This window comes from Anopheles funestus, chromosome 2RL (genome assembly GCF_943734845.2).
Source record: "Anopheles funestus chromosome 2RL, idAnoFuneDA-416_04, whole genome shotgun sequence".
In the NCBI taxonomy this organism is placed as follows: domain Eukaryota; kingdom Metazoa; phylum Arthropoda; class Insecta; order Diptera; family Culicidae; genus Anopheles; species Anopheles funestus.
In genome coordinates, this window is record NC_064598.1 from 26,285,667 (window position 1) to 26,312,163 (window position 26,497).

The 26,497-nt window shown below is 40.3% G+C and overlaps 1 protein-coding gene across 5 annotated transcripts in view; it reads right to left on the minus strand.

Annotated features, from left to right (window-relative positions):
• The window catches only part of LOC125765297 (ecotropic viral integration site 5 ortholog), a 28,656-nt gene extending 3,028 nt beyond the window's left edge, over positions 1-25,628 (minus strand). The window contains exons 1-11 of one of the 5 annotated variants that reach the window (XR_007418536.1): positions 25,360-25,628; positions 23,102-24,009; positions 4,425-6,823; positions 3,989-4,348; positions 3,746-3,904; positions 3,433-3,669; positions 3,191-3,214; positions 2,259-2,432; positions 1,603-2,193; positions 1,442-1,540; positions 92-804 (exon numbers count right to left, since the gene is read on the minus strand). Coding sequence is in view for 3 of the 5 variants with exons in the window: in XM_049430267.1 (XP_049286224.1) it covers positions 1,442-1,540; positions 1,603-2,193; positions 2,259-2,432; positions 3,191-3,214; positions 3,433-3,669; positions 3,746-3,904; positions 3,989-4,348; positions 4,425-5,027 (2,247 nt within the window). In the remaining 2 variants the exon portion in view is untranslated. The remainder of the gene's footprint in view (positions 1-91; positions 805-1,441; positions 1,541-1,602; positions 2,194-2,258; positions 2,433-3,190; positions 3,215-3,432; positions 3,670-3,745; positions 3,905-3,988; positions 4,349-4,424; positions 6,824-23,101; positions 24,010-25,359) is intronic. The other 4 variants (XM_049430267.1, XR_007418537.1, XM_049430266.1 and 1 more) reach the window with 4 other exon arrangements.
• Positions 25,629-26,497: the final 869 nt, after the last annotated feature.

Sequence of the window (26,497 nt, forward strand, 5' to 3'; positions counted from 1 at the left end):
TGGTGATGGTCCAGACAGGAAAAATTACATGCACACAAAAGCAATTACACTACAGTACAAAGCGATCATTTCAGTGATTAATGTTGTTAACCTGTTCAATTTTACAACGCCTTCGATCCAATTTCGTTTACCCATCTTCATTGGCGAACTTGGTGCACTTTAAGAGAAGGTTCTCTTTTTTCCGTAGCAGTTTTAAACAGCAAACAATTAAACCGTGTCCACTCGATGATTCAGATCTGTCTCGAATATTCTTAGATGTTTGAAATTTAAGTTCACCCTCTTTGGTGGTGCAGATGATGATTCGCGCTCTTCAGTGGTCTCGCAAACCATTCACTTTTTGGTATCCAATTATCTCTAGTCAACACAAACACGTCTACATCTACGATGATCGTTTATGGTTGTTACGAATATGTATTCCGATGAGTATGTTTTATAAGTACTATATGTTGTCTTGTGTGTAATCTTCTTCTAAAATCAACTTCTCCAGGTTTCCGCTTTCATGTTTTGGGGTCGTGTGTATCGCACTCCTGGAAGCCATTTGTAAAATGCGCTGTGCTGGTTTGATTTGTGCTGTAAGTAGCGTTCGGCTTCAGGCTACTCCTTCCTTCTCATCGTCGTCCTTCCTGGGTATGGTCTGTTACACTTAGCTGTTTGTGGAGATGTCTTTAATAACCATTACAGTACCCAGCCGTGTGTAAAAAATCACGTACTACTGGGCTAATACTGGGGGGTGCAAATTACATTCACTTCTTACGCTATCCATTTCCATGGTTCAGTCTCCGGACTGGTAATGGGGGTTGGAAACTACACACGTACACAACAGTCATCCCCGAGCGTTTAATAGATGGATTTTTTTTTGTTCGTATTGCAGTTGTTATTTTTCCCCCAACACCCAACCGATGGGACGAATTATTACACCACGCAGTAGATGCAAGTGAGGTAAGATTAAAGATACGATGTAAAAAAAAGAACGCCAAAAAGAAAAGCAACTTTATACGTTTTGAATTTTATGTACAACATGTGTTAATAATTTAGCACATTGCAGTGAGAGTGTTGTAGAATAGTTTGTTCAGTTTTGCCGTGTAAGTGAATATTAATGACACCGAGAAAGCTGCGCGCGTTAGAGCTCCAAACAAACGATTATTTGTAACATTAGAAAGAAAACGATTCGATTAGCTTGTGTTTTTTGATAAATCACATTACAATTAAAGTTACTAATGAGTTTTGCAATGTATAGTTTGTACGGTGAACAATTTAAAACGAAAGCTTGTTAAACACAGTTACCCCCTTCGATGTTAACTCTAACGCATGTGTACTCCAATTTCAAATGTGTTAAGTGTGTTTTTCAAAAGTGCGCCAATAGCTATGAAGCAATGGCGGCTGTGTATTTACATAAGAGTTCATCTTCGTCAGAGTCAGCACAATAATGGCCGTATCTTACCTCAGCTTTTAGCTCGGCGACCTTGTCCTGTAGATCTCGCACACGATCAGATTCATCCAAATTCGATCGTAACTCTCCCTCGGCCAGCATTTCCGAGTTCTGAAAGGATATTGATCAACTTTAGTATCAACTGCACTGGGTAATTGACAACAAGCTTTAACCTTTGTTTCCAGTCTTGAAATTTCTTGCTTCAGCTCCGCCACCGTTTGACTTTGCTCGGTAAATTTAATCTTCACATTCATCAGCTCGTCCTTCATGCGAGATTCGAGATCGGAGTAACGGTGCTGCTGTTCGCGAGCTTTGTTCGCGAGCTCACGTTCCCGAACCAGCGCCTCTTCCAGGTCTTCTTTAACTTTCTTGCTTTCTTCGTCCTGTCGCCGAAGTTGATTCGTCGAAACCTGCACCTGTGTCTCCAGCTCCATCACCTTCAGCCGAAGTTCTTTCAGCTCGGTTAGAGTTTCCATCTCCCGTATTCGCGTCGTCATAAGTTCCTCCTCGAGCTTTTGCAAATCTTGCGAACGGCCCGACTCCCAAAACAGCAGCTTCTTTGCGCCGGAGTCATTGCTTTGGGCTGGATCGTTGCGCTGCTCGGAAAGTTGCCGCTGCCATTGAGTGCTCAGTTCTTGCACGCGCTGCTTAAGGTCTTTCAGCGATAAGCTTGCTTCTGCTTCGCGCAATTTACTCGCAATCAGCTCGTCCTGAAGATGTGCCACCGAGTTGTCTGTGGTGGTTTCGCGCAGGCGTTTTTTATCCTTCAAAGTAGAAAGTTGGAGATTAACTTTCTACTGTGGCGCAATGCTTACTCTTGTATGCTTACCTCTTCCAGCTCTTGGATTTTAGTCTTTAGATTACGAATCACATCTTCACTTTCGGCAAGCCCCTGTCGCACCTTGACCAGTTCTTCAAGAAGGCATGAAACCATTTCATCTCGTTGCTTTAGTGCTTCTTCTTTCATAATCAACTCATCAAACGAGTTCTGTCGGGAGTTGTTCTTTTAGAAAGAAAGATAAACGAATATCATTACATAACGGACGGAACTAAAAGCTTACGAACTACATGCATTTTACTATCCAACATATGAATGAAGGTATAAATGAAACGAACGTAAAACAATACACAACTTGTCGGCATCCAACAATCGTTTTAAACTGAAAACCCAAATATAATCACACGTTACTTCCAGATAATAAAAAAAACTTTACAGAATAAATTTTGTAAATTCAAACCATGCGAGCGTAAAAATTTAAAAAGCCAAACAAAATCAAGATATTCCATTTCTTTTTTCAAAAATGCTAATAAGAACTAATGAAGTATTTAAACTTGTATTACGAACATTTCGATAAACCTAGAAATTGAACCATATGATGTAGAATTATGCACAGTACGTTAATCTTGATGATTTGTGAGATAACATATTATTACTTTTGACATATTTCATGATGAATACACGATGATTATCATGCTATTGTAAATTTGCAGGCGAAATTCAGACTTCCAGTGAAAAGGTATTCGGTAAAAAGCATAAATATTACTGCATGCTACATAGTAGTAAGCTCGTGTGCGCTTTGTACTTGTTAAAATGAAAATTTGAACTGATTCACTTTAAAAATAGTTTCTAATGCATGACATTGTTTCGTGTTTCAAGAGGCAAAATAATGAAAACATTCCAAATTACTACAGCATTTCATTCCGAACAAAACCAAAATATATAGTTTATGGCTTATCGGGATCGTGTCCTTCGGAACTTACGGATTCGAGCGAATTGTCCGGATTCTGTGTTATCCGCACAGATTGCAACAATGCACATTTAACGGAGAAATGGAGCGCAAAAAACCAGACGTTAAGAGAAAGAGAAGATACAAAAAGAAGGAACACAATCATCAACCATTTCCGATTCAATCCTTCCTTTTTTTTTGCTTTGCGCGATTTTGAAAAATACTTTAATGATTACAACTAAACGTTGGTTCGTCAATACGCTCTGCCATACTTACGTTCTCCTGTAGTCGCAAACTGAGCGCTCGCACTTCCTCATTTGCGTTTTCTAGCTGATGTGAAACTTCCAGATGTGCCCGCCGGAGGGCCAACAGTTCGGACTGGATGGCGTAGCTGGTTTCCTCTTCTTCGGCCCTTGACACTTGTCCACGAACGAGCCGATCTGCCAGTTCCGCACTTTCTGCCTCGAGTAGCTCGTTTCGTTTTTTAAGCAAACGGTTTTCGCTTCGTAGTCGCTATTAAATCAAAGCATAAAATGTTTAGTTTTGGTCCCCGCGATGGACTGAAACAGGCATTCGTATGAAAACTAACCCTTAGTTCCACCATTTCCTCCTGCTCCTTCTTACGAAGATCAGCATATTCTTTCTCCATCTTTTTCATCTTTTTCGTATTGATCTTCACCTGGAAGGCCAGATTGAACAGTCCGTCGGCATCATTTTCAACTTTTTGCGGAAGCTCTTTCTGGAAGTACTGCAAAATGAAAACAGAAAAGAAAAGAATATATTTTTGAGCGGACATTCTTCAACAAATAACGGAAATAAAAATAAAACAAACCTTAAGCATCGCTTCCATGTCTAACGAAAGCAACGTGTCCTTGCCAATCGTAAGAAGTGCAATCGCGACCTTGAAAATAAACTCCATTCCTTCCGACAGGAACACATCCATTATCCGGCAACTGAGCGTTAGGTTAAGCGCGGTAGTGTACAGCGTCAGGAACCAGCTCGATGCGTACATAGACGTTTGGAAGCTTTGCGATTGAAAATGCAGATGAAGCTCCGGTATTTGCTCCTGCACGATATTTTCCAGCTGGTACATACACAGACCGAGTTCCGCCATGGAGGGTTTGAACATGTCGCGCATTCGATACTGTTGCATAATTTGCACCAACACTGCAAACGCTTCCTCTTCCGGCATCTGTTGATATGAAAATGAACAATTATTCAATGCTTTTCCATTTTACAGCAACCAAACAAACGAGAATGATTCCTACCTGCATTAGCAGTAGTCCAACAATAAAACCAGATCCCTGACAGTAGCCAACTTCGCGATCATGCAATGAGTACGCCTTCATCACATTAAACAATGCTTCCTGGCCTAGCCCATCCTTCTCCTTGAAGAAGTCATGTTCCGGATAGGTGCGGGCAATGTCACGACGAATCACCTTCTCGCACGCACTCGTCGCCTTGATGTACTCGGCGTACTGCTTTTTGTCCGCATCGGACGCTCCACACAGCAGCTGCCATACGATCGCCCGGAAGTGGTGTGGTATGCCTTTGCGCACCAGCTCCTTTACCGTCGGTCCTTTACGCTTCTGGCTCGCCTCCCAGTCGGTGACGATGCTGGCCCACGTTGACCAGACATCCTCCTCACCGACCGAGGAGGCGCCCGAATTTAAACTGATCTGGCTCGTGTCGGAGCTCTTACGGCTGTGGGCCGAACTCTGCAGCGAGTTGAGACTCTTCGAGTCACTCTCGATCAGCTTGTTGGCGGCCTCCAGTTTGGCTAGTAGGGATAGTTCAGAGCTTGGTAGAGTTTCGGTCATGTCCGGATTCCTTAGACTATTGCTGTCCGTTTCCGACACCGTGAGGGTCATACTAGCGGAGCGCGGCGGGAGGAAAATGAAGGAATGGCGGCAGGTGGGACACGACACGCGACAGGATGGTGATGGTTGATGGTGATGTGAGGGAGATGATTGGCGTCTCGAGAGTATTTAATTCACGTCCCTTTTCTATAGTTCCGCTCTCAGCCGATTGTTTCGAATGTGTGCGGCTTGTGTTCCCGTTTGTGCAAAAGGATAATGAACCGCTTCCTTATACGCTTTTTCCAATGGAAATTAGTTCATGGTTTTATCTTTGCTGCAAGATAGTGCTTGTGTCGCTCGGAGTATTGATTTGCAAGACGAGAAGCGACCTGCAGCCGTTACGGAAGCACGGAATGTCTATTAAGCGACGAACGCCAAAAAGAGCTTTTCGTCGCTTTACGTTGCCCTGGAGTAGCGTACAAATCAATGCACTATACCTGCCAAAACTTGTAGGTATTTCCTATATTCTCCTGTCTTTGTAAATCGCGTAGATCGTAAATCATTTACTGCGCTAATGAAGTGTGCTGATAGGTTTCCTATTTTTACTAACCATATCCATAGATTCTTATCCTGTATATATTTCTTATATGACTGCACACAGTTTAATAAATAAAAAAATCCTTATACTGTGTATCTTGTGTGCGTATCACTTGCATTGAGTGCAGGTATTTGTGCGAAACTAATAAATAAATCTCTTACTCGTTGCTCGTTGCGATGGGTATATTGGAAACTTACGGCTTTAAAACCCCAAAATTCCCGTTGAACCGATTTTAACAAAAATACTGTTAAATATACTTGTTTTCAAAAATGTTCGTAGCACCTTACGCTTTAAGCGTTTAAGCGTCTTGCTTCTGAAGAAAATCACAAGAAATTAAACAATTGACAGGAAGTTTATCTTCAGCATTAATCGTACGGATTGCAGGGATGTGTATATTAATAATGTATAAATAAAGCGTACTTGTGTTGAGATGTGTGATGTACTAATCTACCGAGGCGAGCTAGTTTCAACTAAAAGTGAAAACTAAAAGACAAAACATAAACTAAACTAATAACAGAGGTCACAAAAACACAGATACACGGATGGCATAAACAAAAAAAAATAAACAAGCGTAATACAACAACACCGGTTAACCGTATAACCCTTCCGAAGAAAAACAAAAACCCCAATTAATATTTAATACTTTTAAATTATTGACGAGCGTATGTTAGGCAGACGGTACCTACTACCCACGCGGTCCAAACGGACAGGAAAACGAAGGAAAACTCTACACGAACAAAGCTGGCTTTTTTTTTCGGCTAGGCTGGTTGTGTCTGCTTGCTTGCGCACTACTACGAGGATTGGGCAACGATACACGGGAGGGATAATAGTTTTCCGTTCAGTTTAGTTTTTTTTTACGAAATTTGGCATAAAATGTGTACACACTAATTTGACGATTCTTCCTCCCGGAGTCTATGTGTTACTGTGGTCGAAACGTTGGAACGTTGCCGGCGGTGGTTTAGGTGATTTGGTGTACGATGGTAGGTTTTGGGTTGCCGTTGTGGGTGTGCGGGTGTGAATTGTATGTGTCACAATGTATGCCAATATAAAGCCCAACTGATCGCTGCTGGTCTGATATCCTGCCGCGAGTGTCCTGCGAGATGTTGGGTTTTTGTAGATGAAGTAGTGTTTTCTAGCTGTTGTAAGATGGATGGCTTACAAGTAGTTGTGCGTATCGATTGACGTCAAATCGAAGATGCCGTAAAAATGGATATTTTTCCACGCTTTTGGCAAATTTTTGTGCTTCGTTTTTTTTGCGGTGGCAGGAATTCTAAAACGAAAAAAAGAAGGAAAACACATGATTAGTATCAACATTATTATTATGTGCTTAGTGAATTTTATTTTAAAAAGCATTTTTAATTTTTTTAACTTCTTCATTAAAAAACTCTTGGAAATTCTTAGTTTAGCAATACGTTACAGAACATAATGAGCAGTACATATCTTTCATGTGCCATTTCCAGTTTTCGTCCAGTGAAAGTATGTCCAACAGTGCTTATAAAGCAGCATCCTGCAACGTTATATCGTTGTCCCAAGGCAAGTAAAAAAAAACACTAGAACGGACTGAAACAAACCCATTATCCTTGTTCTATTGACAGACTGTCTGCAGCGTAGAACAAACAGGAAACAGATGGGTATCGTGCGCCTGCAAATGTGCTTCTTTTCACCATTTGCCATGCGACAAACGATGGCATGCAAAAACAATTGTGAAAAGAGCTAGTTTTCATCTCACGATCGATTCAACCTTCCAACGTACTCATGATAGTTGCCGAGAAGAGATAGACTTGGGATAGAAATGGAAGGTTTTTTTATTTCTTCACTTACATTCCACACACACACACACAAATTCACTCAGCCATGTAAAACAATAAGCAAGCGCTAAAATCGTCTTCAAATGTTGCATGTTCAACAGAAATGGTGTGTTGTTCTCATTTTTCGCACACATTTTTGTGCATTTCCGGTCGGTTAGTGGAAGTGATAAGCAAGCTCAGAAAAGCCGGAACCACTTTAGGGTTTGATACAGCTCGGAACTGGCGTTACAGAGGAAACTCTCACCAACAAACAACGGTTTCTTCACCGTTGATGCCACCATCATTCTCGCATAATTGTTTTATGGTTCATTTCAGACATTGAAAAGTGACTTGAACTGGGTGGCTACATGGTAGAACAACTTAATGCAGAAATTTGAGGCTTTTGCTAGCAAACATAAAACCGTTTTGTTACAATTAAGTACCTTTTAGTTTTTTTTTCAACAACAAACACATTCCAGTTCAAATAATCAGTACCGGTAAAGTGATCAACATCTAGTTTCCGAGCCGACCGTACCGTGTCATTGCAATGCGATGCATATATCAAGTGCATTCTCTGCACAGAAAAACGCTGATGATGCTGTTGGACAGTTGGATGAGGCCTCCTCCCCGCGGTAAGTGGATGTGTATGGAAAGAAGCCACTCAACAATAATACAACAACAACAAAAAAAGCCACAAACACACAACCACGATGAAACGAACGAACGAAAGCGGGAAAGCAGCATGTACATTGCAGGAATGCATTGCATTGTATAATTAAAGTGAAAATAATGCACATTGTGGCAAAGAAGCTGGCCCATTCCATACCCTGTGGTATTTCATCTTTCAAGCTTAAGTGTGTACGTGTGCCGTTTTTTCGCTTTTCCTTTTGCTTCTTCACTTGACAATATGATTCATCATGGTCGCGCGCGTCTTTGTCGGTCCAGCCGCGATCAACGAGATTGTGCAACAGTTTGTCTGTCCGTTGTTGTGGAGCAGTTTGCGGTTTGGTTTGCTTACATGAATCAGTTAACTTAATTGAAGCAGCAGTAGTAACAGCAAATTCGGTACTAGACTGCACGACGTCAGCCAATGCTGTATAGGCACGTGCAACCATTTATTGAACAATTCTTGTTTTGGTTTTATTCGCTGCAAATTTATTGCAAAGAAATTGATAGTTTTTTTTTGCAACAAAAATACGGACCATAGTTATGAAACATTCCACCCCGACGTTGGGTAAAAGTGATCGAATTTTCAACTGATTACAACACCAAATTTACCACAAAAAAGGATTAAATTAGTAGCATTTATTTTTACAGAACGAGTACCAACACAAGAAGGGGTTTAAGTTAAGCTAAAAAGCATCTGCCACTAACACAGAACGTCAAACGGTCATTTCATTCATTCGTATTTAACAGTTCTCCATTGCTCGACGCAGAACGGAGAGCTGTGTTTTCGTAAACGTTTTTTTTGTAACCCGCAACTAATGCAAATAAACATACAAACGTTTCCCACTTTTCTCCCACCTCCTCTTGGGTAGTCCAACAAAGCGCCTCATTTGCGGTTTTGTGCGATAATCCACACCCCAGCAAGCAACAGGAAGTACACAACAGGAACGTCACACCAATTTGGCCACTACGGTTGTTTCTGGTTCACCCCGTAGTAAAAGGTACGATTTTCACATTTTTCCAAAAATGAAAACTCAACTCAACTTGTTTTTTCTTTTATTTACCAACATGAAACACATTAACGCCACTATTACGGACGCACATTATCTCCGCGACTAATTCGACTAAATGCGCCTTTTAACTATTTGGCGTATATATTAAATGTACGAATTTAGCAAAGTTCAAAAGCATTTCCACTATGATTTAATACGCACGTGTTCTATTTTTTGTTCATTTTGCTTTCTTTACTAGGTTGTTGGATTCATATGGAACTCCGCTTGGCATTACATCGGTAAGAGTACGCACCATTAGCAGGGAAATGGTGTGTTCACATTTTCTTAATGAATTTTTTGCTTCACTTGTATTATGCAGTCGCTTTGTGACTGTTATCGTTTTTATTTGAAGTTTTAAACACTTTTAAATGTTAGAACCTTACGATTCGATGAAAAGGCATTAAGCATACATATTGTAACATAAAGTATAAATTTTCCAATAATTTGATATAAAAGAATAAAAAAAATTATTTTGAAGAAATCTTTTCAACCGATGATAATCCTTGCGTAATGACGATCGTTCGTCTATGGCGACAGCTCGTAAATTTTAAATACAAATAATAAGCATTTTAGTACAAAGAGCAAGGCATTAATAATATAACAATAAAGAAAAATTTGAGTAAAACAAAACATTATAATACAATTGAAAATAAAAACTCCAAGTGTTATCAAATTTTAAAATCGATTTATCGGTGTAACACAGCAAAATCTCAGTGATTGTAAATATATAATTATCGTTTCTTCCTTACCTACTAATATTAAAATGTTAGTAATCAACAGGTGAGTAATTCTAGCTGAACACACACATACAACCGCAACAAACGCATGAAATAACTGTAAAAAAATTAACTGATTTTTGCTTCATTACATTGGTTGACAAAGATAGCTCACATTACGTACTTAGTATCTGCATAATCGTTTCTATATTTAAAAAATTGAACAATATTTAATTTCTTCTTATATTAAGCAAAACCTTTAGGTAGAATCTATTAACTGTAACATTAAAGTCTAAATATTAAAATTTTATATTTATTACTAAATCTGTCTAGTCTAGGATAGTTTTTCTTCCTTTTTTTGTGATAATTTTGTGAACAATTTTGATTAGCTAGATAAGTGTTTTAATATTTTTCGCAAGTAGAAAAGTTTAATCTCAAAAATTAAACTGATAAGAAGGAACAAGACGAGCCAAACTAATCGGTTCAGTAATTTTAATGTTTCAAAAGCAAGAGAAAAAAACTGACGCTTCATATTTTTTTTCTTCCAAAATCTGTTATCATATATCTGCCACATGTTTTTCCGAACCTAAAATTATAGCACTCCAACACAATGCTATATCCCCGCTCAGTTCTATTATCCACCTAGCTAAAAACGTACATATCTGACTACATTTTTGCAACACACTCGTTCCGACCCCGACCAAAGTGTTCCGGTGAATGCGAAACCCACACTGATTCATTCGCATACCTGCATCACCAAACGAACGGACAGCAGCAGTGGTCATCGCGATGGATTAATTAACGCCAATTACCTCATGGAACTGCGCAAACACATGGCGCGTCTACGGCACGCAGAAACAGAGAGGCCATAACAGACGATCGGGGTTGGGGCAGCAAAGAAGCAAAAAAAACGTACGTACGTCGTGACAACACTACTTCCTACGGTGTTTTTGGAGGGTGTCTGGCAAAAGCAAAGAACGAGTGAACGAGTAAGGTTCGGCCCGGGTTTTTATCTTGTCGCGCATTGGCATTTTCAGTTGCGCGAAGATGCGCGATACCGAGAGAGCAGACAAAAGCAAATGTAAAATTCTTCTTGCTCTTGTTCAATTTGATGCTTACTCATGCAATGGGATTTATGTGTTTTCATTTTATTAGCCATTTTTCCCCGCTCTCTTCTTCGGCTATAATTGCTTTGCTACCTATCAAGCATAGTGTGTGTGTGGTTCGTTTCGCTACATTTTCCACCGCCGTAACGCATATTCGCTGAAGAAGAAAAAAAATCGCGGCCACGTGGTGAAGAAGGCCGAGGCACTAGTGTGGCGCAAGATTACAACGAAGCCGATGATGATGATACTGTGGCGAGGGAGGGAGGATGGTTTGGTAACATAGACGAAATCACTACAATGGACCTCCCATGCCCCCAACTGGAGCAAACGTCAGTGCCATAAAATAAAAAGTTTCAAACTATCGCTCCACAAGTAACAAATGTGCAAATCAAGATATTGGCGATAATTGGATATAAAGCTTTATTAAGCAGAAGATAACAAATAAAGATAGGATAAACGGGACAATAGAAAAGTGTAGCAATTAAGGAGCGAAAAATAGGTAGATATCAAAACATTTAAAACTCTTAAGAGCTTCTTTTTTCATAGTCCTAAAAATACACTAGAGCACGATGACATAAGATCGCATCGTTCCAGCTGGTCCTACGAGCATAGTAGAAAATGCCACACCTATCCTTTCGGCGCTAGAGTGCCACGTCACTCGTTATACACTATTTTATAGCGAAAGCCGATCAACACACAGCGGTATATGTATATGAGATCACAGTGATGAACCCTGCTGCTGCTGTTTTTCCTCCGGGGAATCCGCCCAAATGGGAAACGGACGCATTGAAACACATTGGAAACGGATAGTTTCAGCCAGCCCAGGTTAATTTGCATTACAGACCGAACCCTCACCCCCGCCCCCCCCCCCCCCCCCCCCATCCAACCCATTTCCCAGGTTTAGCCATCAACATTTCCAATGGTCCCCCCCAACGGACAAACACCTTTAGGGAGGAGGGGAGGGTTAAGCAAGGGAGGTTAGTGCAAATTTATCATCATCTCGAATGACACTTGTTTGCGCGCGCCCATTTCACAAACTGGCGGGCCCCAATCGAATATAAAAGACATTTCACCGGTTGTCTGCACAAGCGAAACTGGAAGGTAATGGGATTTTTCCTTCTTTTTCTTCCTCCATCCTTCTTTTAGCCAACATTCTTCATTCCGGGGCCAGGCATCGAAAACGCCGGGCGTGAAAGTATAGGATAAATAAATTAAGTTAAAATTGAATGAAAGTGAATTTTATCGCCGCCTAGACCTGCCAATTTTGTGGGGGAGGGGGGGGGGGGGTGTCGAGCAAAACCTTCGCGATGTGAAAACTTGTCTGGGAAGCAAACGGCAAACCAAAAAATAGAGGTAAACCTCCTAAATGATAGTGTAAGTGTTTCCCATTCCGGGTGAGATCGTATTGGGGTGTAAAATTACGTTTGAGGTAAATCTTAACAATGTCTTTTTTTGATAAACTACTCTTAGTGCAACTAAAGCTAGAACTAGTTAAGTTGTAATTTAAGGAACTTAACTAAGAAACTGACGCATATAAGCGAGTATATAAAAGAGGAAAAACAAATGTAAATAGTTATTTAAAAAAAGATGCTTCTAAGCATTGAAGGTGATTCAGGAATACAAATTAGTAACATCAGCACAACACTATCACTTACGGTACGTGTTTCTTTGAATAAAGTTTTCAGAACTTCCAGTATAAGAAGCACGTGTTATCACATCCATCCTATGAAACTTCGTTGTGTATGAGAGCTAGTAGTTGCGTAAACTGGACCGAAATAAGTGAATATAACAAAACAAAACACTTACAGTTCTGGCCCCTCAAGCACTTGGTTGAGCGGTTGGGTTAAGGCTTTTGTACACTCGGAACGTGCCTCTTGACCAGGACGAGCGTGTTCAGAAAAATAGTGTACAAAAAAAAGTAATTTGCAGCAAAAGTTTGAAAATGATACTATGATTTGTTTTTCTTTTCGCAGAGGTTTTTGTGCAGGTAAATGAAAATGAACTCGGGTTCTTCTTTTCCCTAGGGAAGTTACATGACTTACCAAAGTCTTGTTTTGTGGCATTGAACGTGTTGCATATAGGTACAGGATGTTTAAGTTGATAAATGATAAAATTAAAAACATTTAGAAATTCTGGTCTAGTTGAACTAGAATATGTCTAGATAGATCTGAAATCCTTCTGTTCCAAGCTTTCGATTTCAAATTGCAAAATTGGAACCATTTCTACGAACGTTTCAAATTAAAGTAAAATGTACGTAGATAAATCTGGAATTCTTTTCATTTTCTTAGAGCTTCGGCTGAAATTCCTCAGTTCAAAGTTTTACAGAATTTTTGAGTTCAAGTAGAAAAATTGGATCCATTTTGACAACCAAGATGAAGTAAAATGTGTCAAGATAGAACTGGAATCTTTCCCAGTTTTTAGAACTTGTGTTGGTTTGCTGGAGTGAGATAAAGAAATCAGTTAGGAAATCTTTTCTATTCTATTACAGACTTGTCAAAGAGAAACTGGAACATTTGAAACCATTGCTGGATTTCTTTCAAGTTGAACTGGAATATAACGAAGTAGATCCGGAATCCTTCCCAATATTTTAAACTAATTGAAGTTCGTTTCCATTAAAAAAAAAAGTAAATAAGGGGCAATTCTTCAATAAAATTTTTGAAAGATCACAAAACCATGAAACGATTAAGTATCAAATTACCCAATTTTTACTAATAATTATTGTAAAGCAAAAACTTATTTCAAACAAATCATATATTATCACTATTTGTTTGTACTGAACACACTTCTGATGTGTGCAATGTTGTGTGCTATGCTGTTCGTGTACGTTTTTAACAAATCATCGACCATTACCACCTCTCCCCTCCCTTCATTCCCACCATCCACCCCCCGGCAAACTATACAGGTTGGCCATATGATCCACATATTAAAGGGCGCAAGTAAAAAAAAAAACAAAACACAAAACAGGTGCGTTCTTTTTCTGTTCTGCCGCACTCGTGTGTAGTGTTGTCGAGGGCAGAGCATCATGAAGGCCACCCAACGGTCGGTGCCCTATGGTTCGCCTCATCGCATGGTCTGCCACACCGGGTGTATCATGGATTCGCATGGCTGTCTGCATGGGCTGCGGCATGGGTTTTCCATCGCCTACCCGAACGTGCCCCGGGTTAGTGTTTGGAAAAATTTATGACACGCTCCAGCAATCCACCATCACCACCGTTCCATCACTGGCAGGCGCACAGACTGCATAGCAAACCACTCTATCCGCTCTCATCACACTTCTCCGTCCCCTGGAGGCCCGGAGGTTCTTCTGTGGACGAAAACCGACTGACAGTTTGGTCAGCCACAAACACCACAACGAACCAAAAAAGCTAAGCAGCAACAAAACCAAAGCAACAACAAAAAAAACATGCCCAGAACAAAGTCATGTTTTCTTTTGTTAGTAAGGGGGTTAGCATTGCAACAAATCACCCATCGTCGGCTGGCCCGATGTTCGGCAGGCTCGAGGGATTGGATGATGTGAAATTCCAGCAGTGTGACAGCATTACTTCAGTCACGCAAAAAACTATGACCAACGATTTCACTTTAGCCGGTGGCAAAATGTACGAATGTTTCCACTCATCAGCTTAATGAAATTGACACCACGGATGTAGTGCTCAGGAAGGGTAAGTTCTTACGATGGAAACTTTTTAACAGAAGAATTCTTCCCCATGAGAAATTTGGCTTTAGATCACAACTACCTTACTTCAATAAGGCTAGAAATTATAATACTTTAATGCAACTCAAAAATCGATCTTATTTTTTTCCTCTTCCAGAGACTCACAGACGAATTCGTTCATCGCTCACGATTTCTTTTATGTTTAGCATAACTAGCCTAACTAGCCTAGGGGCGGCCCGGTGGTGCATGTGAAAAACGGCGCCCGTCCACACGGCAGGGACCGGGTTCAAATCCCATCCGGACCGTCTCCCCGTAGCATGGACTGACTATCCTGCTACATGGTAAAATAAGTCTTGATACGGCCAGGCCGTTCTAACCGAGCAAAAAAAAAAAAAAAAAGCATAACTAGCCTAATGAAAGTCCAATTTTCTCTTCTACAAATAAGAACCACAACAACAACAACAAACTCCAAAAAAAGAATATTAAAAATTTAATATATAGGTACCCTTTCTTCTTTTGCCGGAAACGAGGTCAAATCCCACAAGCCCTAGTTCACGTACGGCACACGATGTACACGGTGGTGGCGCATGTACTGGTGGAACGAGTGCCCACCCCATCGTCAAATGATCCACCAGTTTCTTCCGGTACTTGTGTCCGTGTGTATGTGTGTGTGTACGATTGTTAGGTAAAGGGTTACCTCAGAGCCACATATCGACTGATTGGAGGGGTTTTGGGCAAAGGGACATCGGGACATTTGCTTGTTAGACTTGGCAATTATTTATTTATTATTTTGGTCACTCCGAATGTCGAACTTTTTCCTACGACAAACGATATCTCGATGTACCTCTGTCTGTCTATTTTTTTAGTTTCTTTGGTTTTTATTTATGGCATTAAATGGGATTAGTTCTATCCACATAAACCTGAAACTCTTACCGAAGTAACAGCGATGGTTCGAACTTTGAGTGGCCATCGTCTGAAAGGCAGCAATTTCTATTGGTAAAGCAATATTACCTCGAAGAAATGATTTTATTCGCGTATTTCAAACGCGAACGCGCTAGAAACAAAGTAAAGGATTTTAAATTTAGAATTATGACGGACTCCTTCATAAAAAGACCTTCAAATTAAACGTCCGAATCAGGAATATCCACTAGAAATAATGCAAATTTGCACTTCTCCCGTTGCTCGCCACGGCCAAATGATGTCACCGAGAAGACACTTGGAAAGTGTTGGCGTTTATTACGTATCGATTCTTCCGCAGTCCAACGTAAATTTGGTCGCGACACTATTATATTTTTGGGGCACCTCATTTGTCAACCTCAAGCACCAAGTTTAAATAACCTTTTCGAAGGTAATTTGCAAGGCGTAGAACCTTCTACTGGCACTGAAGAAATAACTCTCCATACCCCTTACCCAATCTTCCCGGAACAAAATGAAGAAAAAAAAAGAATGGTCGTAAAATTCTAAAACCATAAAATTCGTACCCATACTTGACCTCATTAATTACACGGTAACGGTTCCCTGCTGCGAAGGTTTCACCCAGGGACAGACGGTACGTTGTAAAGCAAATTTCCAATTTCACCCTCAGTTCACCCTCAAATGTAGATTTCCATTTTGTATTTCTGCTGTTCTAACCCTACCACCCGTCCTCATCGATAAGAACTGAAGCAAGCTTTATCAGTACCTTGTCCCAAGCAGCAGCACCAGGTTTTAAGACGTATGTTGCAATCTGCGGTACAACGATCAAGTTCACCGGACACTTAAGAAACGCGGCACAACAACACGGCGTGTGGATGGAGGTTTTCCGTGCGTTTCAGTTTGCCTTTCGAATGACCCTCTTCAATGTAGTTTGATGGCGCACTTGTTGCAAGCATAAGGTGGAAAACCATTCATGCGTTTCATTGAAGGTGTATATACACCTTGATGTACGGTTCTAATGTATCAAGAAGAAGAACGATCAAGTGGTGTTTGCGACATTTAGTCAGTCGAGTGGATTATTGGCCCAGTGTTTTACACAAACACCAAAGAAGACAAGCCAATCGTTTATTTCTATAGCTCTATATCGTAAGATAAGCTACCTTTTCCCTGTACTGCTGCTACAGTGACACGATTTGAGCTCAAGTGTTTGTTACTTGCGACGATAAAGTTTTTTCATTCATTGATATTTATTTCCCCCGTCGTAAAAAGGGACAATTTTGCTATCGAGATTGACGATCGAAAGTATTACGAAAACCTGCAATCCATTGAGATTTCTAGACTTGTGTACATTACTACTGAATCACACATGAATAGTAGATAGACAGACATTTTTTTGTTTCTATAAGAAATGCTAATTGTAATCTATTTATTGTAAAGGTGTACTCTCAGCACTGCTGATCCGGTAACAATCGACCGACAAAATACGAAACGAAACTCCACTGATCATCATCTACCTTTTATGGAGCACGAACACGGATGCTACTAATATGCCATTTACTTCAAAAGTAAAGCATATGGCAACCAAGAGAAACAAGAAAAACAGACATTTATGAAGTCACTTCTGAAGAAGTTACTGTACTGAAAAGACTGGATAATTATATTTTTTATTTTTGGTAGAATCGTACAAACGCGTGTCTTAGACGACTGATCTTCACCTTGCACAAACTTTCATACACAAGCCATTCGTTGTGCCGCATTGGGTGGGACACAAAATCGAACCTTGAATCGGACTCATTCAACGTACGGTAACTGCTAATAAGAATGGTTTCAGCAAAAGCTATTCATCTCTCACACAGCGTGTATACCAGCCGCATCCCACAGTCTTTCGCCTAACTATTGCCTCACGCACTCCCTCGCGTGTGCTTATGTGCGTATATGCTCCAAAAGACAGAGGCCATGTCTATCCATTAATCCAACCCACCTGAGTTTCTGGGCGATTGCAGGAATCCCAGAGATCGCCACAAGCCAATCTGTTATATGTCAGGGGTAGGCAACATTTATGTATCTACGCTTAGTATTAAGAACCGAAGAAAACTCTTAACAATCAACAATAACAATCAATAAAAATATCATAAATTATAGCAAATATCCAGTGGCATAGTACCACGATTTTTGGTCTAAAAAAACGATGATCGTAACTTTAATTTCAGGTAGGTTAGATTGCCACAACAAGAACTTATCATCCAGCTAGTTGGCACAAACTAGAATAATAAACCATTATGGGATCAGAAGACCTTCATCAACTTATTTTATCTTAAAAAATATGTTTTTACTCCAACTTAGTTAGAATGATTGTAACTGATGGAGTTAGTTTATATCAGAAAAAAATCAATCTATTTTTTTAATGTCTTTTGAGCTTGTTTTCAAAATTTCAATGTCGATGTCGAGCAAAACTTTTTTGAAAGGATTATTAATAGCCTTTGACTTGTTTTCATTCTTCAATTTGCAGAGCTGTTGGATGTGACTCGTCCCGAGTTTTCAAAACCAAATTGTATCAACTATCAGCCGGTATTTGACGACCCCTGATATTTATGTGAAAAAAGCGATCAACTATATTCACGCCTCATAAGAACAAGAGGTAGCTTTAGTAAGACAAGCCAACAAAGGGAAGTTATCTCAAACCGGTACATGGATATGGAATTGAAAAATATAACAACTGTACGCGTTTTTTTTTTGTTCAAACGATAAATAAGTAAACGCGAGTCCTCATTAAGTAGTACAATATTAAATTATAGCAAATTACAACAACCAATAAAGTTACTACATAGGTTCAATATTTTTATTTATTGGCAGATAGCGTACATTTTATTGCAACTAAAAATCATACATTTTATTTAAATTCTTTTAAACTAAAACAAAAGGTTGACCTTTGCAGATGAGTATCAAATAAAAACGAATTACAAATAAAGCAAATATCTTACACTCATATTTTGTAAGGAGTACTGCTTTGGTGATCATGTACCAAAGGCAAAAAGTGTGACATGTGTACACAACGCGTAATAACCACCACCATCGTGTCAACGACCGCCAAAAAGGCAAACCAATAGAAGCGTCAAACCAAACCATTTGGTGTGGCAAACGCATCATCACCCTTGCGCGACTCGATAGTGGATTTTTTCTTTTCTTTTGTTTCTTCTGTATTTCCTTCTGCCCATTTTCTTTATGTGGGTCAACCTGATTAGGAGCAGAAGAATGGAGAGTGATGCGTTGTGTTGCAGTGTTATCACAGCTGTTACGCCATCGGAGCAATTTCGTGTACAGCGATAGGTACGTAACGAGTAGTTCGACAACAGATCAATATAAAAATTGTTACGAAAAGTTGTACTATGAAGTTTACTAAAAAATGAAAATTTGCAATGAAATATTCAGATACAGATAGAATCTAATTTAAAAACTTGTCCTATTAATCAATCAAAACAAAATAACAATAGAACACTGATTATATTATACCGTTTCACAACATAAATAAAAAAAGATTTATCTTTTTAAAACATTTAAATTGCACTAATGTTTCATAAAGATTGCTACCTAGTTCCGCTTTTCATTTTGCAACGTGTTCAACTGGAGCATGCGGAACGAAGGGTCCTAATTTACACCACCCGGCCCAAGCCAGACCCGCGACCTCAATGACAGTGGTAAACATGTGATGTAAAGGCACAAAACCCCGTTAATGAAACATGAACATCTTCACGTGCTAGGGAGCTAACGTGAATGAATTGCTAGTGGTAGGAATAATTTTAGAAAGAATTTGCACTCCGAAGCACTGAATCAAAAGAAATGGAAAGAAGACAAAAAAAACCTTTTTCAAACAGTTACGGGACGTGGTGGAGGAATGATTTAATGTACACGGATGAAACATGCTTATATAGGCGAAAGAGCAGAAGGTAAACTAATTTACCATACGCCCCAAATCGGCCGCCAGACATGTAGATGTAAGAGGAAAGAAAAAAAAAACCCGCCAGATAGATGAGGAACCGGAACAGACAAGCGAATCGACCGTTCCCGACAAAGGGACGGGATGCAAGTGGATGTGTAATTTCAAGATTGAACGAAGACGGAAGAAATCACTAAAGTAGGGCTGTGCTGTGCCTTTGCCTTCCTGTACCACCCAGCTATTAGGGTTTGATTGCTGCCAGAGCAGAGAAACCGATGCCAGATATACAACATGCCAGCACCATCCAGCACGGCCTTTGACAGTATGCTGGCAAGAGAAGGAGATGAACAAAAACCCCATCCCATCAAAATCCGCCATCTCTTTCTCTCTCTCTTCTATTGCAGACTGGCGCTTCGGTAGGGATAGACACTTCAAAAACCTGATAACTATTATCGTGACACACGTGCAACTCGGATCACTTCCATATCATTATTCCAACCGTCCCAACACTTGACGATAGCACTGGAAAAGCATCCAATCCAGCCCCTACCTTTCTAGACCTTTCCTCCCCAAAGGCGCTCTTTTCTTCTTCCGCCATAACCTCAATACGAGTGTGAGGTACGACTCCAGACTCCATCCATTCCGGACAATCCCCCGTCACATTAATAGTTCGTATGCAACTTGGAACCGAATTATGGATCGATCGACTCATTAGCGAACACAGGCTTATGCCACCAGCAAGATTGATGGTCCAATTTTGTCCTGGGCGATGCATTAAAAGATTTGTCCGCTCGCAGGAGACTGAAGACTTTGACAGATTGGAGGAAAAAACAAAGCTTTTATAAAAGCTAACTTTCCCTAACTACATATGCAAGCAAATAGAAGAAGAAGGTTCAAATATTTTTATATACCACTTGAAACCACTAATGTACAGGCACGTGCTTCTGCTGTATTGACGTGTACCTCCGGCAAATGAGTATCGTCCGTGGCTCCGTAATCCAACCATTAGAAACTTCACGTGGCTCGTGATCCAACGACAACGTTCCGAATAAGTCTGGCGTTTCTGGTTGCCAGCGGTAATATCGGTGCTCGGTAGCATATTGGTAGACCAATATTGACCTAAATAATGTCTTCCCATACCCCAAAAAAAAAATGGCTTCAACTGGGGAAGAATAATGTTGGAAAGCTTTAAGCGAGGATTCTAGCGACAAACTATTGGTTATAGCACAAGTCGAAAAGGAATTTGATTCCTCTCGGAACAATTGAACAAGTAGAAAATCAATTTATTTTTTTCCTTTGGTTTGTATAGGGCGTCATATTTCACAAACAAGATCCTCCATTTTTCAAGTCTTGAAAGGGGATTAAAGCTCTGAGGTGTTGAGACTCATTCTTGAGAAGGTAACAGAGTATTGTATAATATCTTAAATACTTAGCATTTTATTTTCACTCATGCATTTTGATTGTTTAGTAGAAATATTTGACAGATATTACGCTAGTTATAAGTCATCAGAAATAAATATTTCATCGCCATAAACGTGTCCTTGGGACTTCTCATCTCCAATTATTATTTGACAAACGAAATCTCCCATCATATAACCAAAATCATCAATTACTTTAGCTTATTATTCTAATTTTATAACTAATCAACTATTGTTAAAAAAATCTTTAAACCAGAGCATGGTGGCTCTTGCCTAGCTCGGGAACTCGTGGATCTCAACTGCATTATTATCGACTGATAAAACACTTGAGAATGCAACTGAACTCCATTACTGAAACGTGCCGGTGACAAAAACCAGACACACGAACCAGTTAGTACGATCACGGGGGGAGGGGGGGGGGGGGAATCTTCAAACCAGGCGAAAGAAAGAAAAAGAAAAGAAGTTCAACCACCCTTTAAGGGAACGATTTTTCGAACGAGAACCAAAAAAAACTCGAAACGTTTAAAGAGAGAAATGGGAACAATAAAACACAACAAAACAGGCTCCAGCAAAAGCATAACTTCTTAAAACCTTCCATTTTACGATAGCATACGGCGGGCGGTATTTTTCGGTGCGATACTTATGCTCGGAACGGTAGCAGAGGTAAACATTTATTTATACCAATCGATTTATTGAGTCGGGTTGTTCTATGCAGTGCAGAGAAGGTAAATGAATGGGTAGCAAAAGAGGTCGATAGAAGCGTTTGCCGGTGGGCATAAACTACGGTTTGTAAATGCACCGCATCCCATACATCTACGAAGGAAGTTTATGTTGTACACTTACTTTGTCTGTGATAGTGTAATTCTAACATAAACAAAGGGAGAAGTTATTTGCCATCGCCATGCTGATCATGTCAACAAACCATTTGTGGTGAATCTTCTGTAAATGGCAGACTGTTAAATGATTCCAACAGTAGTATGAGAAAAAAACGCTTTTAATATTCTTGTCAACTCTACAACAATAAAAGCTGTGTTTGACGTGTGGAAGAGTTTAATAAAATTAGTAAAATATCAACCAACGTCACGATCGATCCATCTGCGTCTTGTGATCTTCCGACTTGCGAAACGGATAAAGAAATGCAACAAGATTAATGAAATACGTTACAATCTATCTTTCTCGAAAAACAAAATTAACTTCAAACCGTAAAACAAAACAATCAAACCGATTGGTCCGGAGGACGACGAATGAAAGGAATATTTTATTCATTAAGTTTCTCTCCCATGTGCCTTCGCGGATAAAGCAAGGGGAATTTGTTCCAAAAAGGAAAAAACATTTTCTGCTCTCTTTAAACGCTTAAACTATTTGCACATAAGAGATGTGAATTGGGGAAGAAAACTACATTTCCGGCAGAGGTTTGCAATAATCAATTTGCAGCAAAACGTCGCCAAATAATTTTTCAACCCCTGCTTGGTGCTGGCTTGGTTGATTTTTCAGTAATTCATAGTCGATTACCTCTCGATCTCTCCTCTCACGATCTCTCTCTTTCTGTCGCTCGCGTTTTAGGAAAGGGAGTGATTTGTATCGTTTTAAACGCTGACAACGAACGTGTACAAAATGGTGTTTTGTTGACTTATTTATGAATGCCATGGAAGGTGGCTTAACTATTATGTTCGAAATTAAAAAAAAATTGGGGATCCCAAAAATCAAGTACGATTTTGGGGATTATTTATCAAAGAAAATACTTTAAAATTCTACTCCAATTTCTATTTCCATATTTAATAAAAAAAAAACATTTATCTACCAAAAAGCTTGGGGCTTTGGTAATAATTATCTTAAATTCGACTTTTTTTTATTCAATTAGGACGGGCAAAATTCGATTTATCGTTTGTTAAAATAATAGACAAGCTTATGGAATTGTTTGTTTGTGTGCATTTTCACTCATGCCTGACCCCGAAAATGGCAATAGCAAACATACGTCAAAATGACGCACTTTAATGAAATCCTTCATCTCCATTCAAACAGAACCGCTTTGGAAGGGTAGTAAGCTTTTGGTCTTTTGTTCGATTGTTTTACAAGGCAACCAGATACCGTAGAAAGTGAGATTTATAAGGTGTGATCAAGCAAAGTTAATCGCTGATATCATCAAACCATTTAGAAGTAGGGAAATATATTCAACTGTAACAATGGCAGACTGTACTCTCACGTGTCAATTCATGAGCTCAAGCAAGGATCAAAATATCGTTTATATATCCCACCAAATAATATATCTGACCTGTGGAAGGATGTGGTAACACACTCTTACCTGGTTTTACTACTTCGTTGCGAACGGGTTACGATGGGATCACCGTCACCTCGATCATCTGGTGAAACTCGCTTGTGCCACGCTGCCACCTCACTTAGACTCCTTTCCTATTGCCTATTGCGACGTTTTTTTTTTTCTTCTCTCTTCAGGTGGTGATAACACACTGCGTATCAATTGCTTCCTTTTTGGATTTACACAAACACACACACATATGTATGATAACAATATCACATTCCCAATGCAGCCCAATAGCTTCTTTCACTTTGCACGTAATCCTCACGCTCGATCGCGAATCCAGGGCCTTTTTCTTCGTTCGCGATCAGCAACGAGCGGCCACGTTTGGAGGCTGATACCTTCCGTCGATCATCACACACAAAGATATTTCGCACACATGTACGCACTCCCGCGCACAATGAGAAACATTTACACACACAGACAGACACGTTCACAATAGCTGTTGCATTCACTTCTTCTCCTAGTGGCACTGCCGTGAAGCGTGGCGAATCGATCGATGATGACTAACCATAATATCAACCAGCGGCTGCACCACAGACACACTACAGACGCGATCGTACGGTAAGCGAAACAAACGCGCGCACACAAACACACACGCGCAGGTGTAATAGATTCCGTGGTGCGTACGTACGCGATCGAATATGTGGAGTGCGCGCGCGGCTTTCAACAAGCACGCAGCAAAACTGCACCAGCTGATTTTTAGACACGGTGAAACGAATGGAGCCGATTGCCCAAAACTCACACACCTGCACTATTGCTGCAGTGCACCCAATTTGCCTCGAACATATCCTCTTACACCCGGGGGGGGTGGTTGGTGGGATGCTTTCTCTTTTGACTGCTGCTACTGTGATGCACCACCCCACACTCGAACGAAGGCTCCTCTTCGGCTGTTGCTGCAATGTGATGCGGAGCAAGAAAAAAATCAATGGTTACTAAGCTTGCTTTTACTGGCAGTCGCCGTGGCTGGTATATACGCTGCTGCAGGCACCGTCAAATAAGCTCAGGAAATGTCGAGGTTACACTACTGTACGTCTACGGTTGGTGACGGTCTTGTCGGCTTCTCGTGTTGGATGGGGATGGATGGATGAATTCCACAAGCCGTTAGTTGCCGTTTGGTACACGGTTGCTTGCGGCCTACTGCTACTATTGGGGCTGTGTTATTGTTGCCATTGCCGTACCGTTTTCACCACCGTTTGCGTTCCCCAACCATGAGCAGTAAGTTCGATTTCTCGTCCCCATGCAAAGCTCCCACGAATGTGGCTCCAAAACCATTTTTTTTTGTACACCGCCAATACGTCAAAATTGCACTGCCAGCGGATACAAAGTGAAAAAAGTACAACGTGGTAGTAGGAGAGGGAATAAAGATTGTTTTCACACTCGCCAAACTATGCGGAGGCTTTCCCTGCACGGAAAATGTTGTGCGTTCTTTATGTCATGACCGCGAAATTTACCGGAGAAAAGTATGAAACGAAAGTGCACTTTTGCACAGATTGATAAATTGACCTTTTCACGAAAGGAAAAAGAGGGGTGGCGGCTTACGCACATTCACACCAAACAACCCATAACGGTGCCAAATGTCAAAGTATGGATGCGAGTTTTTCAGCGTTTTCCGATGTGATGAAAAAGGCCTGCTTTGGGAAACTAGTGGAAAGGGTAGAAAGGTTTCATAATGTGTTTTTCATTCGCTTCACCTAGACCCAAAACACAAACACGGTTCCAACTTAAACGATGTCACGCAGGTAAACAACTTTCCTTTGGAAAGGAAAACAACAACCACACACGCACCCGTAGGTTAGTGGTTTCCTATGGTTACTATTGGCATTGCGCTATGCGTAGAACAGTTGGCATCTTAATTTTTAATTGATTTTCTTTTGTTTCACTTTTCGCAATATACTTTCGCTCGTTGACGTACACTAGTTTTTCGTTTTTCGTCCGTTTGTCGCACGAACATATCTACATTGCGTTGACGCGACCCACCCACTCCCAACAACAACAATGAATAGTGGAGTGTCTGCGCGAGATGAGAAGATGAAAAATGCTTAAATTTTCATCTCAGAAATGTTTTTTCTTCTTGCGTACGCACTCTGTTGACGGTCCCTGTGTGTGCGTTGCTGTTTGTAGGGTGTACTGTACTGATTTCATTACGCTCGAACATTTTTCTTGCTTTCACTATTGTTTCCTAACACTGCACACACATTTAAGATTAGTGATAACACAACGTTCGATAACAGCAGCAATTTTACCCTGTTTTTTTACAGCGGATGAGATGAAAACAGCTACTTGTCTTGTCGACTATTTTTTGGGCACTTCACCGAACAACAGCACTTCTCCGTTGTTGCCCCGTGTTGTTGCTCGTCTGCTTTAGTATGTGTTGTGCACTGTGGAGTGTTGCTGACCCCGTGTCTATGCTGGCGCGTGAAGTGTGCTTTACACGACTGCAATCAGCAGCTTAGAGGCGTGTCGCACACTGCCATGGTGTACAATTGTACTCGTTTGCTGGCTCCTTAACAATTTGACATTCCCAATGAGCAAGTCCGTCTATAATCATGGATCGAGATGTTTGTTTCACGGAATTTGAAACCCTTGTTTTATTCGTTATTTGTTGATGTTTATTTTATAAAGGAGTGTGTATAGCTAGAATTTAAATTAAGAAAAAGTTAATACAAAACGAATTTTATACATCAAAAAATATTTCCTATTCACTGCAATACAACATTGCATATAAAACAGGCAAAGTAAATAACAGTATCTTTCAAATGGATCATTCTTTCGCAGTATGGATTTTTCTGAACAAGTGCAGGTTTCAGCAATGTAATACGGATGTATTACGGAAGATATAACTTTTCGGAAGAAGGCTTTGGTAGCCTAATAACAAAGACGGAAGGTATAACGGAAGAACGGAAGACAAAACGGAAGAACGTAAGAACGGAAGAACGGAAGATGTTGCTTGTACAACGATCCAATAACGAATATCTTTATTCAGCATGACAGTTGCGCAGCACACTGTCATGTCCAAGGGTCATAATTCACTCTGACATTTCGAAAGCTCTTCACAATGATACCGGTTGCGGACCTGACACTACAGTATATTACAGCTCGGCTATCCTGACTTAGGATTGACCTCAATTCTACTTGACTACATACCTAATCATATTTACGTATTAGTGGCCCACTTCCTAAGCTTATCAACTTCTAGAACGCCATCATAGGCCATTTGTGTATGTTGACATCCCTCAACATCTCTAACGACATAGCGGTCATGAGGAAGAATTTTGTGAATTATATAAGGGCCGCGAAACCTACAGTTAAGCTTTTTGTTGACACCGCTTGTGTCTGTATATTTGATAGCTACTAGATCTCCTACGTTGAATTTAGGAGCTG